This window comes from Bombus bifarius, unplaced genomic scaffold, assembly GCF_011952205.1.
Source record: "Bombus bifarius isolate JDL3187 unplaced genomic scaffold, Bbif_JDL3187 scf7180000008006, whole genome shotgun sequence".
NCBI lineage: Eukaryota > Metazoa > Arthropoda > Insecta > Hymenoptera > Apidae > Bombus > Bombus bifarius.
Window position 1 is genome coordinate 1,116,347 of NW_022884384.1, and position 15,858 is coordinate 1,132,204.

Sequence of the window (15,858 nt, forward strand, 5' to 3'; positions counted from 1 at the left end):
CAGCCGCGATATATTTTCCTCCACACGATTTCTATCTTTTTTTTCCTTTTTTTCTTTTCTTTTTTTTTTTTTTTAAAGGAGCGATGCACTATTTTTCACTTCCTCTATGCGAATTATACGCTCATCGAATATCTCACATTCAGATCGAATAGCTTTTAAAAACAAATTCGGAAGAGAGGAAGGGAAGAAAAAAGGATTCCAGGAATATACCGGTGAATTATTTATCAAGCGTCCCGAGTGAAATATTGAAATAAGTGCACGCGACGATGAATTCGCGTTTTATGGACGGGTGCATCTGTTCGTTCGGGTTGCTCGTGTATCCTTGACCATAATTGTCCTGCGTCCCTTCGTACGCATCGCGAATTCCACCGGACATTACAATGCCACACGCGATAGGAGATGTCTCACGTGTCGATAAACGAACGCATAAAGTGCACGCACTGTACTCTGAACGTTGCTTGTTTTGCATCCTTCGCGATGAAAAAAAAAAAAAGAGAAAAGAAAAGAAAGAGAAAAAACGTACAACAAAAGAGTTGGTCGAATGCGTGGACGTACGGTAATTACGGGTAGGAATATAGCGTGGCGAGCGAAATGTTGCGAAAATTGCCAGCTATTCGGCAATTACGCGGTCGCGCGGGACGGAGCTTGAAAAATTTCTCACGTACTTAATTACGTTTCTCGGAGTGCTCTAAGAATTGCTCGTTTTTCTAGATCTCTGGTGGCGCGCTTTCGCTGTCTGCTAACGTTTTAAGCTACGTTAGATTTGGCTATGTTAGGGAAATGGGCCATGGGTTGGAAGATAATCGAGGAATAATGGGCGCAATTAAGAGCGAGTTATGCCGCTTGTTTCACTTTGTAGAAAGATTCGATGAATTTTCAGTGGTTATCTCGGCAAACGAAATTTGAGAGATTTGCGAGAGATTTGCCGAGAGCATTCTCTTTCGTTTCTTTCATCGGAGTATTTTACCGTTACGTAATAAAAGGTCGATAAAGATAGTTGCGGTGACCATTGCTGAGGTAAATTTGAATCATACGAAGTCGAAACACCGTTATCCGATAAACTTTCACGTGGGATCTCACTGATATAAATCGATAAATGGATGCAACAATAGGATATAAATAACAATATATATATATAACAAATATGAAACCGTTTATTTCTTAATTAATTGCAAATAAACGAAATATATTTACATACGATGTTTCGTAAGTTCGATCTAGCTACGATATTTCATTTGAATATTTATTTTGTATTATTTGTGTTACAGGCCTAGCCCGTGTGAACTACAGGACCCACTGTGGGTCAAAATGAGTGCGATTACTGGCAGCATCACCAAGAAAAGAAAGAAATCAGATGCCAAGCCTCAGTCGCAGATGTAAGTGCAACTTTGTCTCTTCGTTTTCCTATCGAATTTATCTAGTTCGATGCGAGAAATCGTTACGCGATTTAATGTATCTTGCGTAAATCGTTCAATAGAGAACATAAAAGAAAAAAAAAAGGGGGAAGGAGAAAAATGAGTACGAGACGAACATGTTTCGCTACCGATATCATTTTACCATCAGGCCATCTAATGAGTCACAGCGACATATTTATACTAGCTCGTATACCGGGTAGATAGTAGCGCAGTCAAATTACTCAGACCGCGGCGAGTATATTGGGCTCCAGTAACCAAACTGCAAACAGGTACCTCTTTTCAAGTTACTAAGTTATCTCGTTCTCGCATTCTTGTTGCGTTAACCTCGCAGAATTCTTTTTATTACAGTATATCACAATCGTTACGCACGTATATCCGAAAGTAAGATTAAAATTATCGTGCTGGGAATTTCTTAGATTATTTTCTTAAACTGTCTTTTCTCAAACGCATTCTCTACAATTTCTGGGATTTTTTTATTTACAATTAGAGTCAACCGGCGATTTTTTAATCAACCTGGTAGAATTTCTAGAATTATTCGCGTTTAAATCGAAGAAACAGAATGCCTATGATAATTAATACCGTATAATAATAATTATACCGTTTCTGCTAGAACAAGTTGCGTAGCTTCTCTATAAGAAAATACGACGCGCCTAAAGAAACGAGTCTTACAATAGAACGAACTTCTTGTGTCAGACTATTTTCAGCCAGCTGTGATCCGACAACACCAATCGAGTGTCAACAGTGGTAGATTAAGGAAGATGTTCACCTTATTGGACACACGATATTTCATCGCGTAACCTGTATTTCATTGATCGATTAGAAGAGCGTATTTGACACCATGTTGTACCGTCTTTTAGCATCGTGTCCTGTGTAGCTCGCAGCCGGAAGCTTTACGAGCCACCTCTTTGTACCATTTTACTTCATCGTGTCGCGGAAACTAAAGCTTCCTACAAATTGCTTAGGCGTGTTACGCGCAAACTCAAAGATATATATCGCTGGCTAACACAAGCTATAGCACAGGCTATCCATATGCACGTTCAACGTCCAATATTTTCTTCCTCTTAGTTGTTTTAGCGTAGATAGCGCGAATCCGTAGATCGACTAGGTGAAGCATACGAAACCTATAATATATTACGATACCTTATTGTATGATGGCGTGAACAGCGATTCGATGTTATCTATGCGATGTGAAATGTATATATATATAATATATACGTAGGTGATTGGACATTGGACACGCATCATCGTCCCCAAGTATCTGGATACTTTGTCCGATTTGTAGTTCGCTTGCTTTTTGCGGACTAAGCAGGCTATAAATTTCGATTTCCTCGTAGGAAACGTGCGATATATATTTAACTATTTATTATATAAAGCGCTATGTATATTCGATATTCGAATATGGCTGGTTACGTGAACGTTATAGCGTAAGTATTTCTATTAGTTTAGAAGAATCTTTCTCGCTTAATTTACGATACAGAGATTAAAGAATCCCAGGATGAAGAGTTTGTTAAGTAACGAAACAGTTGTGCAAGAATTGACTATTAGAAATTCAGTGTTTTCATTTTATATTGCCTTTCCTAGATCGGACTAATCGGTTTATAGTGTGTTATTATATAGCTACGATGACTATAAATAATAATATTGCTGCGGTTTGCTTTGTAATTAAATAGCTATTTTGCCGAAAATAAGCAGGTAATCGGATACAATTTTCAAGCACGGTATAATCGCGGTTTCACGCCGAGATACGATGAAAAATTTGGCATTACTCGAAGCGAGTTGATCATTTTGGTTTTTCTATCGCTCATACGCTGTTCCTAATTGGATCTCAAGTACGGTAATCGAGAGGAAACATCCGGAATTCAATGGAAAAGCTACATGGACGAAGAGCAGATAGAAAATGTTGGATCTCGCTGTTAGTTGGAATATTCCACTCGTATTTACTGGATATAAAATAAGTTTATCGATCATCTAATCTGGTCGTCAGAAAACGTTTTGAGTAGAGAGATTCTATAAACTGAAAAATAATTTCAGTTAAATCGTCGTTTATACGAGAAACGCTTGTATCGATAATATTTTATTTTTGTTCACGGCTCTACAAAATTGATACGCGATACAGAATATTATGACATTACATTGCGATTATTGTTTCGCCTTATAGATTAACAAATACTGCTAAATATCCAGAATTTTAAACATTCTAACGTGTTGTAAATGTTAATTCTGAAAAAAATAAGCAAAAGTTATGCACGTACCTACACATCGTACCGATCTACTTACATATTTTCCTGGAGCAGCAAAACGAGCGTAGCTATGCTTCTTGCCAGCTATTAAATTCGTCTAATTGGTCGTAAACGAGTGCGTACGCTTCCGCGTTTTATTCCAGCCCTTTGCATATTCATCAGTCGCGTTATATACGTAAAAGCGGCCGTAATTATCGGGCTAAACGCGATAAGTAAAGCGAATGTTTAGCATGCAGCATGGGTCCATTTTAATTTGATACCTATCTAGTTCGTCGGGAAGTTAAATCATGCGTATCCGCTGCTCGTGTCAGTGTCGAACAGTGGTAGTTTTCGAATTCGTTGTAGTGTATGATTCCATAAGCGAACGAAAGTCATCAAAATGCACGAAAAATCCTTGTCATAATACAGCGATTAACCACACGATAGACGAATTTACGATTAATCGACCGTGCATATTTATTCATTTATGGAAAGTTTGTAATTTATGTTACACATATAATATGATATTCAAAGATATACAAAATATTCAATGACACTGGTTCTAAAATAAAATGTAGCGTTGGATCAAGCGAATCTCTGCTTGAGTTTCTATTTCTCGTCTTCTGTTTATAAAAATATGAATTTGCATAAACGCTCGCTAAAAGCCTCGCTGTTAAAGTCGCATTATAATTATCGCTTATTAAAAAAAAAAAAAAAAAAAAAGAAGAAGAAAAAAGGCAAGTGTAGCTATATACCGACGTTTTACTAGAAAAGTAAATTTTTTTAGGAAATTCATTTCAAATAGAAAGTTTAAAGTAGATGATTAATTGTTCAGTTATTTAGCAACGAAGACGTTCTTTTTCTTTTACAAATTTACCAATAGTCTGGACTTTGAGGCGATAAAAATTTATTTACGTTATATTTCATTGTACTATAAGATATAAAATATAACCCAGTCTTAATTAAATAGACGAACATAAATAATTAATTTTGAACAGATGGCGAGAGAGAGAGAAACGATATTACGTTCCGTGATATTTTAATTAGTGTAACTTGATCGGTTATAAAAACTATAACGAGTCGAGAAAAAGAGAACGATTGATAAAAGTGTAATTATAAAATACTCTGTTTATAAATTGTTAATTTTTTCCTCTTCACGGTTAGCACAAAATTGCATAGTAACCTATTAAAACACGAACAAAAATATCGTTGCCGAGAGCGAGGAACAAATTTCAATTAATCCAGCAGACTTTAAAAAAAAAAAAAAATACCGACTGATATAAAACGTTTTTAAATTTCTCATTATCGAAAACAGATTTTTTTCGCTTTCGACGTTCTTTGTCCTGTACCTTTGTAACGTGGAACCGTTGCTATTCGCGTTTTTCTTTAATAAATGTTTGAATATCTTTTATGCCAATTTCATTAAAAAAAAAAAGAAGACGAACGCGCAATAGTGTCCTTTTAGAAATTATCGCGTTTCTAAAATAACCGTGGAATTCTTTCGAAAATTCCGTAGAAAACCGTAGAAATTTGCTTAGACCTTTAATATTCGGGATTTCGCTATTCATCGATAACGTTATCGATAGCAGCAGTTCTACGAGGCTTTGCAAAGCGCCAGGACGATGTATACCGTGCAACACGACCGATGAGGCAACTCGATCGCATGGAAATGCAGCCTTAACAAAGTGAGAGTCACTGTTCGGCGACGTGACGTCAGGCAAGGTCAACCGAACGTTTCAACGGGACTGAGCAGTTGATTCAGCATCTAACAATTTTCTTTCTATGAAATTCGCCGAGCGAATGCCGTTCGCGTTGATCCGTCCTAGAGAAGCTTATCCCGGAAACTTGCACGACCTTCGGTGGCCCAATTTTCTTTTCCATAGTTTTCCAGCGTTTCTCCGAGAGTCCGCGTGGTCGCTCCTTCTGGCAGCGCTATATTCGTACTTTCGAAGGTTTCTTCGTCGATTGCTCGGTGTTTCATCACGGAGGGTTAATTGGTGGATTCGTGGGTTTGGCGATGGAGTCTGTGGTTAATGGCGGAGTTCCTATTGTTCGAGTTGATGAAGGGTTGTGGCGAATTTCGGCATAGTAGAGCAGTTAATTTTCTAGACGTTGATCCATTCGGATTGAGAAAAAAAGATCATGTAAATTATTCGCTTTTTGTATTCGATCGTTTATACCTCGAAGCTCCTCTTCGGGTTAAGCCGAAGCGAGTAGACCTCCTCATCGAGTTTCCTTAAATCGTTGCAGTTCCAATAACGCGATCTTTTCTGTTATTATTTCACGATTTTAATTAGCAAACGTATCGAATTAAACGAATACTTTGTACACGATACACATACTATTGGGTCGCTCGGAAAGTTCGTTTCGATTTTTGAGGAATTTCGTCGACGTAAAAACTCGTATCGAGAAGTTTCTCGCAGGAAAAGACCCGAGAGCTTCTGAAATATTAAAGTTGCGCGAAGGACGGAGAAAGGTTGTGGAACAAAATGCCACCTATATAACTCGATAAACGTATATCGAATCGAAATGTAAAAATGTATATGTATATGTGTTGGAAACTAAGCGATTGCGGATTTTGTCAATACCATCTAATGACAAAATCCGCAATCACTTAGTTGTCAAGTCAATACTTATGTCATAGACCTTATTCGTATTCGGTTTATACGTCTATACGTTTATACCTCGTGTCTTTATTCGCGGGAAAGCTCGTTACTTCGACACTGTACTGTATTGTAACGCGGAATATTTGCAATCCACCGTATATATGTGCATCTACGTAAGCGCACATTCCTCTCTCTTTATGTGGAAAAAGTAAAGTCATCTCGTGGCGTTATGTTTTATTTTCCACGCGACAAATATTAGCGCTAACATCGCGACCATCGTCATTTTTCAATTTTTTCATTAGCACAGAGCCGTTATTACGTTTGAAAGATTCATTTGGAATTACGCGATCATTAAGTTGGCAATAAAATCGTGGCAACGTGGTTTCACAGACGATCTAGACGAGATTGCAGGTCGAGTAATAGCTGAAGATAATGTGACAAATAGAGCAGGTTTAATCGGAAGAATAAATCACCATTGAAATGACAATATCCACTTGTGGGAAACGGCAATTAAGCGCACGGGAAGTCTCCCGTGTATAACATAGTAATCAATGCCAGAGGCAATTTATTTGAATACCAAAGTATGTATAACTTATTCCGATTTATCCTCTTGTTTTCTACAGTTTTTTCCTATTCTTTTTTCCCTCTCCGTTTTCTTTGTTCTATTTTACAAAAAATTATGCCTTTATGGAAGTATAGGTCGATTTGAAATTTAGATTTAAAGGCAACGTATTTTCATAAAATTAATATCTTATTCAACCGCGCATGATTCGTTTCTTGTATGTTCGCGAGGAACTGTATATCCACTGTCAAAAACATTACTCAAACGATCTATTAGTCGATAAAAAAATATCTCCTTGGTGGAAGACGAAAAGTTCTCTCGATAAATTGTCAGCTGACCGTGTGTATAGAGGTCTGTCAAGGTGTTCAGCACCGTGGAAAATTTTAAGGCTTCCGGTAGAATCTTGAAAACGGGTCAAAAGTCGCGCCGTAATATTCAATTACAGGACACGAACGATTCGCGTTAAACATCTCGAAACATCTTTGCTTTTCTTTCCTCCCTTTTGTTTCCCTGTTTTATTACACTGGTGTGAAACGAGGCTCAAGATGCTTCGATAATTGCATACTCGTTCGATCAGATCATCGGATCGGATCAGGTCAGATCGAAAATCATCAAAGACCCGCGATTCTTAGAGAAAATAGCTAATATAAGTCGCAATTACGTGCGAAATAAATGCGGCATTTGAAAGAACCTCCGTTTAGGAGGATTCGTCTCACGGAAGAACTTTTTGCCCGCGATTGATTTGCAATCTGGCAATAAGCGTTTCAACGACGTGATTTATCGCCGTTTCGTCATAGTTCGTTTCTCCCCGGACCGTTTCTCGAACAAAAGTTCGGCATAACAGAGTCCCATTAGTGGCCGTGAAAAGATTAACGAGCCTGTACAGCGAGCAGCCAGCATCCGTGAGATCGATGCAAACGTTTTAACCGAACGATATCGCATCGATCGAAGTTGAGAATGAAAATTGAACAGATTTCACGAAATAATAGGCTCCGATAGACGGCGATGCACGCGACCTATCACGGAACATGCGTGTCGCTGCGAATAAAAATCGAGTAAGAGGAACGAACGAATCGAGCGAGAAAGTTGTTCGACGCTTCTTATCCTTAGATCGCGAATTTTCGTATAAATTCATATTTTTATATAAATATGAAACATATGTATATATACTTCTATGCTAATTTCTAACTCGAGGGAATCAAAGATCGTGTTAGTTCTTAAAAGAATCGCCTCTGAAGAGTCATTTATAAATATTCTAACAAAAACGTATATTTTAATTATTATAAACCTCTATGCTAATTTCTTACTCGACGGAATCAGAGATCGCGTTAGTTCTTAAAAGAATCGCCTCTGACGAGTTACTGATAAATATTCTAACGAGAAGTTATAATATAGTTATTATAGCAGCGCGGTTAAGTCGTATCTTTTATAGTTACAAAACTGTCCAAGTTCTGGCAAAATGTACAATTCTATTTTCCGATAAATACGTATTTTTAGCTAATTAGTGTAATATCGATTTCAACGCGGAAACGTATTACGTCCATTTTATCGGAGAAACTTATCGACATCGTAATGATAATTCGTTAAATTGTACTATAGCCGTTACTATAGTACACCGTCGAAAATGACTACACAGTGACCCGACAAAATGACTTTATCGCTCGCCACGATATTTAACACGCTAAGAATTTCGCTCTACCACAATTTAGATATTAATTTAGATATTGGATACTCGATGTTTGCTTCGTTTCAAACGATAGTCTATAAATCGAGCCTTCCAATTAGACATTTGATAAAAATATTAGCGCGTTAAATATACATATACATATATTCTTTTTTCTCTCCTATATACATGATTCTTCTAAGAATAAGAGAAGGATTGAGAAAGGATAAAAGTTAATTTAATTGGAAGCGGCGTGTCTTCCATTTCGGAGAACAACTTATCGATAAGAATTATGAGCAACATGGTCGAACGATTCAATGATCTGTTCAATTTTGATTGTTTACAGTAACAAGTGCCTTAACGAAAAAAGACGACGGAACCAGGAGAACCTGTTTATCGACGAGCTTGCCGAGCTGATTTCCGCCACGGACATGAGCTCTGGCAAGACTGACAAATGCCAGATCCTTCAGAGAACCGTCGACCAGGTAAGAAGACAGATCTGTACGTTTCTGCCTTTCAAATGGCCGATCGATAAACTCAACAGCGAGTCCTTCGAGATTCGATCAAAGAACGTACTGTGTAATCGAGGGATTCGTTTTCTTTCTCCTCGCGAAAAAAAAAAAAAAAAAATAAAAGAAAATCGCTTTTCAAATATTATATATTCCATTACTTGCATTTAGATCTCTCTTTGTCGTTTCTTCTTTTTATCGCTAATACGGATTTTTTTTTCCCCTTCTTTCTTCCTTCAAGTTCGTTCTGCTCTTTGATTATTTTACTAGATTAAATTTTGTTGTACAGACCGATTTTTCGTTTGGTTGTTAAATCGCTATTTTATCTTCACCTCTGATCGAGTACGTATCGATGTTATTTAAATTGTTACATTCTCCTTTGTGCAGTTATTTTTAATTATGATAAATCGTACATGTATTTTCAGTACGTTAGATTTTTATTTCATAAGCTATTCCAGGTGAACATATCCCGTTCTTATTTCTCTTTTTATTCGTTGCTTCGTTTAACACACTGTGAAGCTTAAAGCATAATTCGATCTTTCTTTTTGCTCCTTTGCAAAGGAGAAATAGTATCCCGTTTATAGAACGCAGGTATTAGCGCTATCGATATAAGATTTTTTTTTATTTTTTATGTATATCGCATTGCATAAAATGAAATTGCAAATAGAAAGAAGAAGGATTTTCTACAAATTTCTATTATCGTTCGAGAGGCAATATTTCTCGCAGTTGTATCTACAAAAGTACCATTATGAGAAACTTCTGAGAGCTTTAACCATTGTATGCAAATAACGTTATTTATCTATCGTTCGAGTTATTAACTTCGTTCTATCGTGTTTCATTGCTCGATGCGAGAGAGAAACTTTTATCTGTTAACGTTACAATTCCATGTTAAATTCTGATTTAGAAATATTACGACATTTTTCAAAATAGCACGTTAACGGTGCTTCAACAAACAAAACGTTACCACAACGCTTATTACGTCAACGAGGTGTAATTCTCACACGTTTGTGTCGTAATTCGTTCCTTCGCGACGTTGTTCGTTCCTACGACGAAACACGAACGAAATACATGCGAATTATTCGTTAGAACGAAGAAGAGAGGCGAACAGGCAACGGTAGAGAACAGAAAATCGTTGATTGTCGAGTCACGCGTAGGGCGAAAGAAATCTTATCCAAATTCGATTCTACGTTAAATAAACGTACAGATATCTGTTAATCTATTTAGTGCATCGATACAGCGATAGTGCATGGTTCACGGACTTAAGAAAGTTTCATTTTTCGATAAACTTCTCGTTTATATACTCTGTGTTGAAGTTGAACGGTACTTATGTTTTCAAATAACGAAGTTGAAAAATTCATTAAAATGGAGTTAATGGATTTGGATTAATCGGAAAGAACTGAAAAAAAAAGATTGAATTACCAATAAGTTACTAATATTTTTCACCGTTTATTCCGCGTTTCTGCCTTCCTTTATTTAATCGCAATTTCCATCGTAGAATTTTTATTTTCTTTGCTTCTCGTTACTTTTAAACAGACATTAAAGGAAGGAGAAAGGAAGCGAAGGAGCGCGCGGCGCGGAATTTATTCTTGCATTCGCATAAGCAAAGTCAAGCAGTTCTCGTAGTATGTTGCAAGCGTTCGTTCGATTTGATGTAAATTATACCTGAACGTGGCAAATCCTGACGTGTCGTACAGGACGCGTTTATGCAACCGTCTCCTAAGTGAGAATCGCGTTCGTTTCACCGAGAAAAGCGATTTTATAACGGGCCAGGCGATTCATCGAGCCCGTGAAAATCTCCACGTTATTTTCCCCGTTAAACCTCGTGATCGTCGCTTTTCCGGTTTAAAAGTTTCCGTTTGAAAGTTGGAAGAGTTATTTTTATGTCACAGGGAAATTATCGTGCAACATTTTACCGGAGTCTAGCGACTCTGCGCGTTATTCTTGAACCGGTCGATCGATAAGGTATTTACTCGTGTATCATTTAAGTGAAATAAAAATTTCAACGCATGCGTCAAATTTTACATTGATTTCTTGCCTGTCTAGCCAATATTCGCGTTTCATTTATATTCGATTGTTATATTCTTCTCTTATTCTCCCTTGTCCTCCATTTTCTTTCGTTGCTTTTCGTTCTTTTTGTTCTTTCGTTGCTTTCGGCCCTTTCGCGGAAATACGGCCAATTTTTCCATTACTCTCTGATCACGTTTCACGGAAATTTTTCGTATGACTTTTCAAAGTGTGCGCACTATTATCGTCTATATTTTTGGTCCATTTGTATTTATAGCAACGGTATATGAATTTTACCAGTTATACGAATCAACGACGAGTTATTAATTAGAAGCAACGTCGCATAGTAGGCGACTATTTAAATTATATTTTAAATAAAATTTTGTTCGAATAATGCTGGACGCTGGTACAAGACGATCTTCGTGAAATACAAAACCGAATGGGTTGGACCGAGTCAAGGGAGTAAACGCCGAGAAGCGATTGGAAGTTTGATCTACTCGAAAACGTAACGCAATATCTCGGAGATTAAATAGAGTAATCAGTTGTTCGTTCTCTACATTTTATGCAATACATCATTTTATCGCGATAAGTGTTTTATCAAAACAGAACTTTGTACTACATCTTTGGATCCATTTCCAACTTTACTTTTCTTCTCTTTTTCCTTGTAAACATGTATCTTGATAAACGAGCTGTCATTTCAGTATTATTCCTCGCTAATTACTAATTTTCTTGTATTTGTTACAATTTTTCATATTGCCCGACGTTGTTATATTATTTGATAACGATTTCCTAGTAATTTTGCCATTCAAACAAAATCACATTTCTCTTAAGTATTTTTTGTTTTCAATCGTTCTTATCATTCATTATCTTTGCACCACAATGTTTAATGTTTCGTGCAAGGTTTCGAGCAATCACATTTATCGAATCACTTTATTGTTTGTACAGCTATACATATACAGTTGCATTATAATCGTAATTAATTCTAAATTATGATAGAATCGACTAATTTTACGTGCATTTACGTGACAGTCAGATAATTCAGGTGAATTCACAATCATCCGCTAAATTCGAACGATCATGCGGTTTTTCCATTCTAATTCGATGATGTACAAAATCCAGTTGTGAAATTCAAGAAATTAGAAATCTTCGTACTATGCAGTTTAATCGTCCGTCGATGTTATGCGATGGAATCTTTTGTTGCAAATGCAAATGATTTTCCTTACACATATAATTTAAAAATAGCGATAACATTTATTTGCGTGTTTATACAAATATTTAATAACGATTTATTTTAAAATTAAAAGCTTCGTAAAACTTTATCGCAAGGTAACGTGCAGAGTGGTTTCATTTTCTCATGAATCGTTCGATCGATAACGTCTTCGATGAACAATTATTTAGACTTGAAAAATCAGTGGACGATTTAAACGTCATCGTTGACTGTTTCACGACGCTCGCTAAAACTGACCCCTTGAAACTCATTCTGCTAATATGCTCGGTCCATAGCAGGCGGCCTCTTCGTGATTTCGGATCTAGAAATCTTAGAACGTTGGTAGTATATAACGTGGCGTAACTATGAGCCTAATAGCGAACGAAGATCCGAACTTGGCTGAAAGCAGGTTCGACCGGATTAGTAACGCGCCAGCGACAAACTATGCTGTTCAACTTTCTGGAATAAATCGCAAATTTCTCAGTTCTTTTTTTTTTTTTTACAACAATTCGATTATACGACGAATTGGTTAGAACGACGAAGACACGTCGAATTAAATTAATTAATTAGCTGTGACGTGTTCCAAAGGATACGGAACACGCCACGCGACATTTTGGCGGAGCTTTCACTCGGACACGGTAAAATAAAATCGGTAATTTCGAACGTCGTCGTAGAGAAAGGAGAGAGGCGCGTTTAGTTCGGTCGATTAAAAGCAATAAAAGCTGGAGAAGCATCGCGATGACGCGACGTTTCTTCGAGATCTTAAGAGTGGAGTGACTGCATTTACGAAAATAAACGCCGTCGTAAATCGCGCGAGATCTCGATCCTATTATTCGAAACGAGACAACACAGACGTTTCCTCGTCCTTTCTGTAGATCGATAGATTTAAAAGATTCTTCCGCAACGCGTGTCACGATCGTCGAACTTTTCAACACTCGCGCGGTTCTTCGTCTGGCTGACAAATCCGTTCGATTATCGACCGTGGCTGAAGATAGTTGGCAGGGTTAAACAACCCTGTTAACTGCAAAATCGTTTGATTCATCGTACGGATACGCCGATTCGTTTCTTTCATGTCGGCTCAGTTTCCAGGTCCTTTACCCGACACGTAGGTTAATGATAATCGAACCATAAGATCTGACGTTTTATTTTCGCACGCTGCGCGATTAAGATGTTCATTCATCGCATCAGGAATACGCGATGCGAAGTTGTTAGGTTTTTAAAAGACGTCGAGTCGTTTTGTTAGCTATCTTTCCAGCTCGAAAACTGGTTCCAAAAGATTCATCTGCAGTAGTCAATAAGAACGCGCCAAGATACAGAGACCGAGAGCGGCGATTCCATTGAAACGTTCCGACAGTTTCTCCTAGATACTGTTGCGAGATACCATTGAAAACGCGCATTGCGTCGCGGCCCGGACGTTCAAACGTTTGCTGTCGTGCGCGCGAAATGTAGTCGAAATCTCTCGATTCTTTTTCGCATAATTCAACCGTGTGTGACTGCAGGTCTCTTAGGAAATGAAATGTGGCTCGAAATAAAGAGATGAATCTCTGTTTCGTTCGGTTGGCCGGCTTAGATCCGCTGGAATAAATCAACGAAATTAGAGGATAAATTTTTCGTTTTGAAGAACATTAAAAGACCACGAAACAAGAAAGAGGAGAAAAATGAAAAAAAAAGAAAAAAAAACAGAATGGAAAGAGAACGAAGGAACAAAGCGAAGTCTCCTTCGAAGAAGTTAAATGTACTCTTTCTCCGGGCTCTCGAGAAATTTATTTCTGGAAGGAACGAAATATATCGATAAAATAACTTTCGCCAAGGGGGAGAAAAAAAAAAGGAGAACATGTCGTTCGAAAGGAAGACATTCTTATTCGCCCAATAACGCTTTACTCGCGTTGTCTTAACGAAACGTTTTTCTCCTGCACCGCATGGAAATGACTGATCGCGCTCGTCGCTATTTACAACAGGGCAACGATTCGTATTTTGTCCTTGTTCCGTTCGGATCTGTCAACGAGGATCTGTCAAATTCACGCTAGACATCGTAACGCTCAAAGTCGAAAGGAACAGCTGAGCGCAGCAGTCTGGGGAACTGCGGAAACTGCCTGTCGAACCGTACGAAACCGCGCTATTCTACTTCCTTTCTTCCTTTCTTTCTTACTTAATCGAATGACAATACCTCGGCTTATCAAAACTATGATCAGCAAATCTGAAAATTTTTAAGAATATGTTAGTCGTGCCTGTATATTTTTAATCGATATCCGTGTTTCAACCTCTGTGTGTGTGTGTGTGTGTGTGTTTCCAGGTCGCGGTTACACGGTTAATGCTTTACGTCCCTCGATATTGGTGTAGTACGTTTGTTTCAGAAGCAAGACGCAGGCTCGATTAGTAGCTTGAAATAGATTCGCGTTGCTGAGTTTAACTTTTGATTGATTTCGTCCCAAACGATAGTAAAGTGTTTGAATGTCATTGATGCTTTTACCCAATTTTGTTCAATTACATTTTATTCAAAATACATTTTTATATTTCCAGAAAAATCAATTTTACCTTAGTCTTTCGTTATTTTATTACGCTATATGACATTAATTTATTAGATACGCGTTACTTTATTTACAGCTTGTTACTTTAACGTTGTATTACGAGAATATGAGAATAATAGTATTAACTTCGTTAAACGAAGGTGAAAAAGAAAATATTTGAAATTAATCGTGTTACATTGTGACGAGATAGTCGCGAAAGTAGCAGCCACATGTATATTAGATTGGTTGAAAACACACAAAACGATAATGGTCCGAACCGACGTCTGATTGTAAGCTATGTGTCTATATACATTATTATACATACTTATAGAACTATAGAGAGAAAGAGAGAGAGAGAGAGAGAGAGAGAGAGAGAAAGAGAGCAGGCATGGAAGGGGTTCGAACTTCCCGTCTGTTCTTCTGCATGTTAGTTTTGCGGTTCACGAACGAGCACATGTCGATTCTTCGCGCCAGGCTCGCGATATTCGGCTCGTTCGCCTTCTTCTTTTGCCAGACATATTGCGATTACGTTTTGGAAAGGAAATTCACGACCCTCGGTGAGCACGAAACTTTCTTCTGCGACGTGCTCGGCGTGACACCCTCGCAAATGAATTCCATAGATACACGAAGAATCGTTAAAAAAGTACTTCTTGAGAGTTTGTCACGTGACCTTGAATGACGTCACCGAGGCCAATAGGAAACCTTCCAAACGGCGTTATAACGCGAGCTACCGGAGCAAGAGTTCGTGTGACGTCATCTGCGCAGTAGAGTCGCGCGCATCCTGTGTCCAACGACGTGACCGAGGTAGAATCAATTGTAAATTTGCAGTAAAAGTCTCTTTCGTTTTAATCTTCTCATCGTTACGGTAACAACGATTTTTCGATTTATCATTGAAAGTCCGTTTCAAACGTACGTTTGTCGATGTAGGGTAATCAGGAAGGAGGTTGATACATTCCCATCCCCGTGATTTCCTGGTTCTCGCCTTTCCGTAACATTTGCGTTATTCAATTATTTTCTACTTTGATCAACGATGTTCTCGATTAGGTAGAAACATCAATGATGATTCTAAAAGCGACCGAGGAAGAATTTATCGCGTGTGTCGTGTGACGGAACGGGAGAAATATATACGTTTTATAGCAGAGGCTAGCGGCAACGTCGCAAACCGT

At 37.8% G+C, this 15,858-nt stretch overlaps 1 protein-coding gene across 9 annotated transcripts in view; it reads left to right on the forward strand.

The window, feature by feature from the left end:
• LOC117206322 (nuclear receptor coactivator 2-like) overlaps positions 1-15,858 on the forward strand; it is a 126,957-nt gene that overhangs the window by 84,573 nt on the left and 26,526 nt on the right. For all 9 annotated transcript variants that reach the window (XM_033445552.1, XM_033445558.1, XM_033445559.1 and 6 more), the window contains 2 exons: positions 1,269-1,376; positions 8,812-8,950. In XM_033445552.1, the coding sequence (XP_033301443.1) occupies positions 1,269-1,376; positions 8,812-8,950 (247 nt within the window). The remainder of the gene's footprint in view (positions 1-1,268; positions 1,377-8,811; positions 8,951-15,858) is intronic.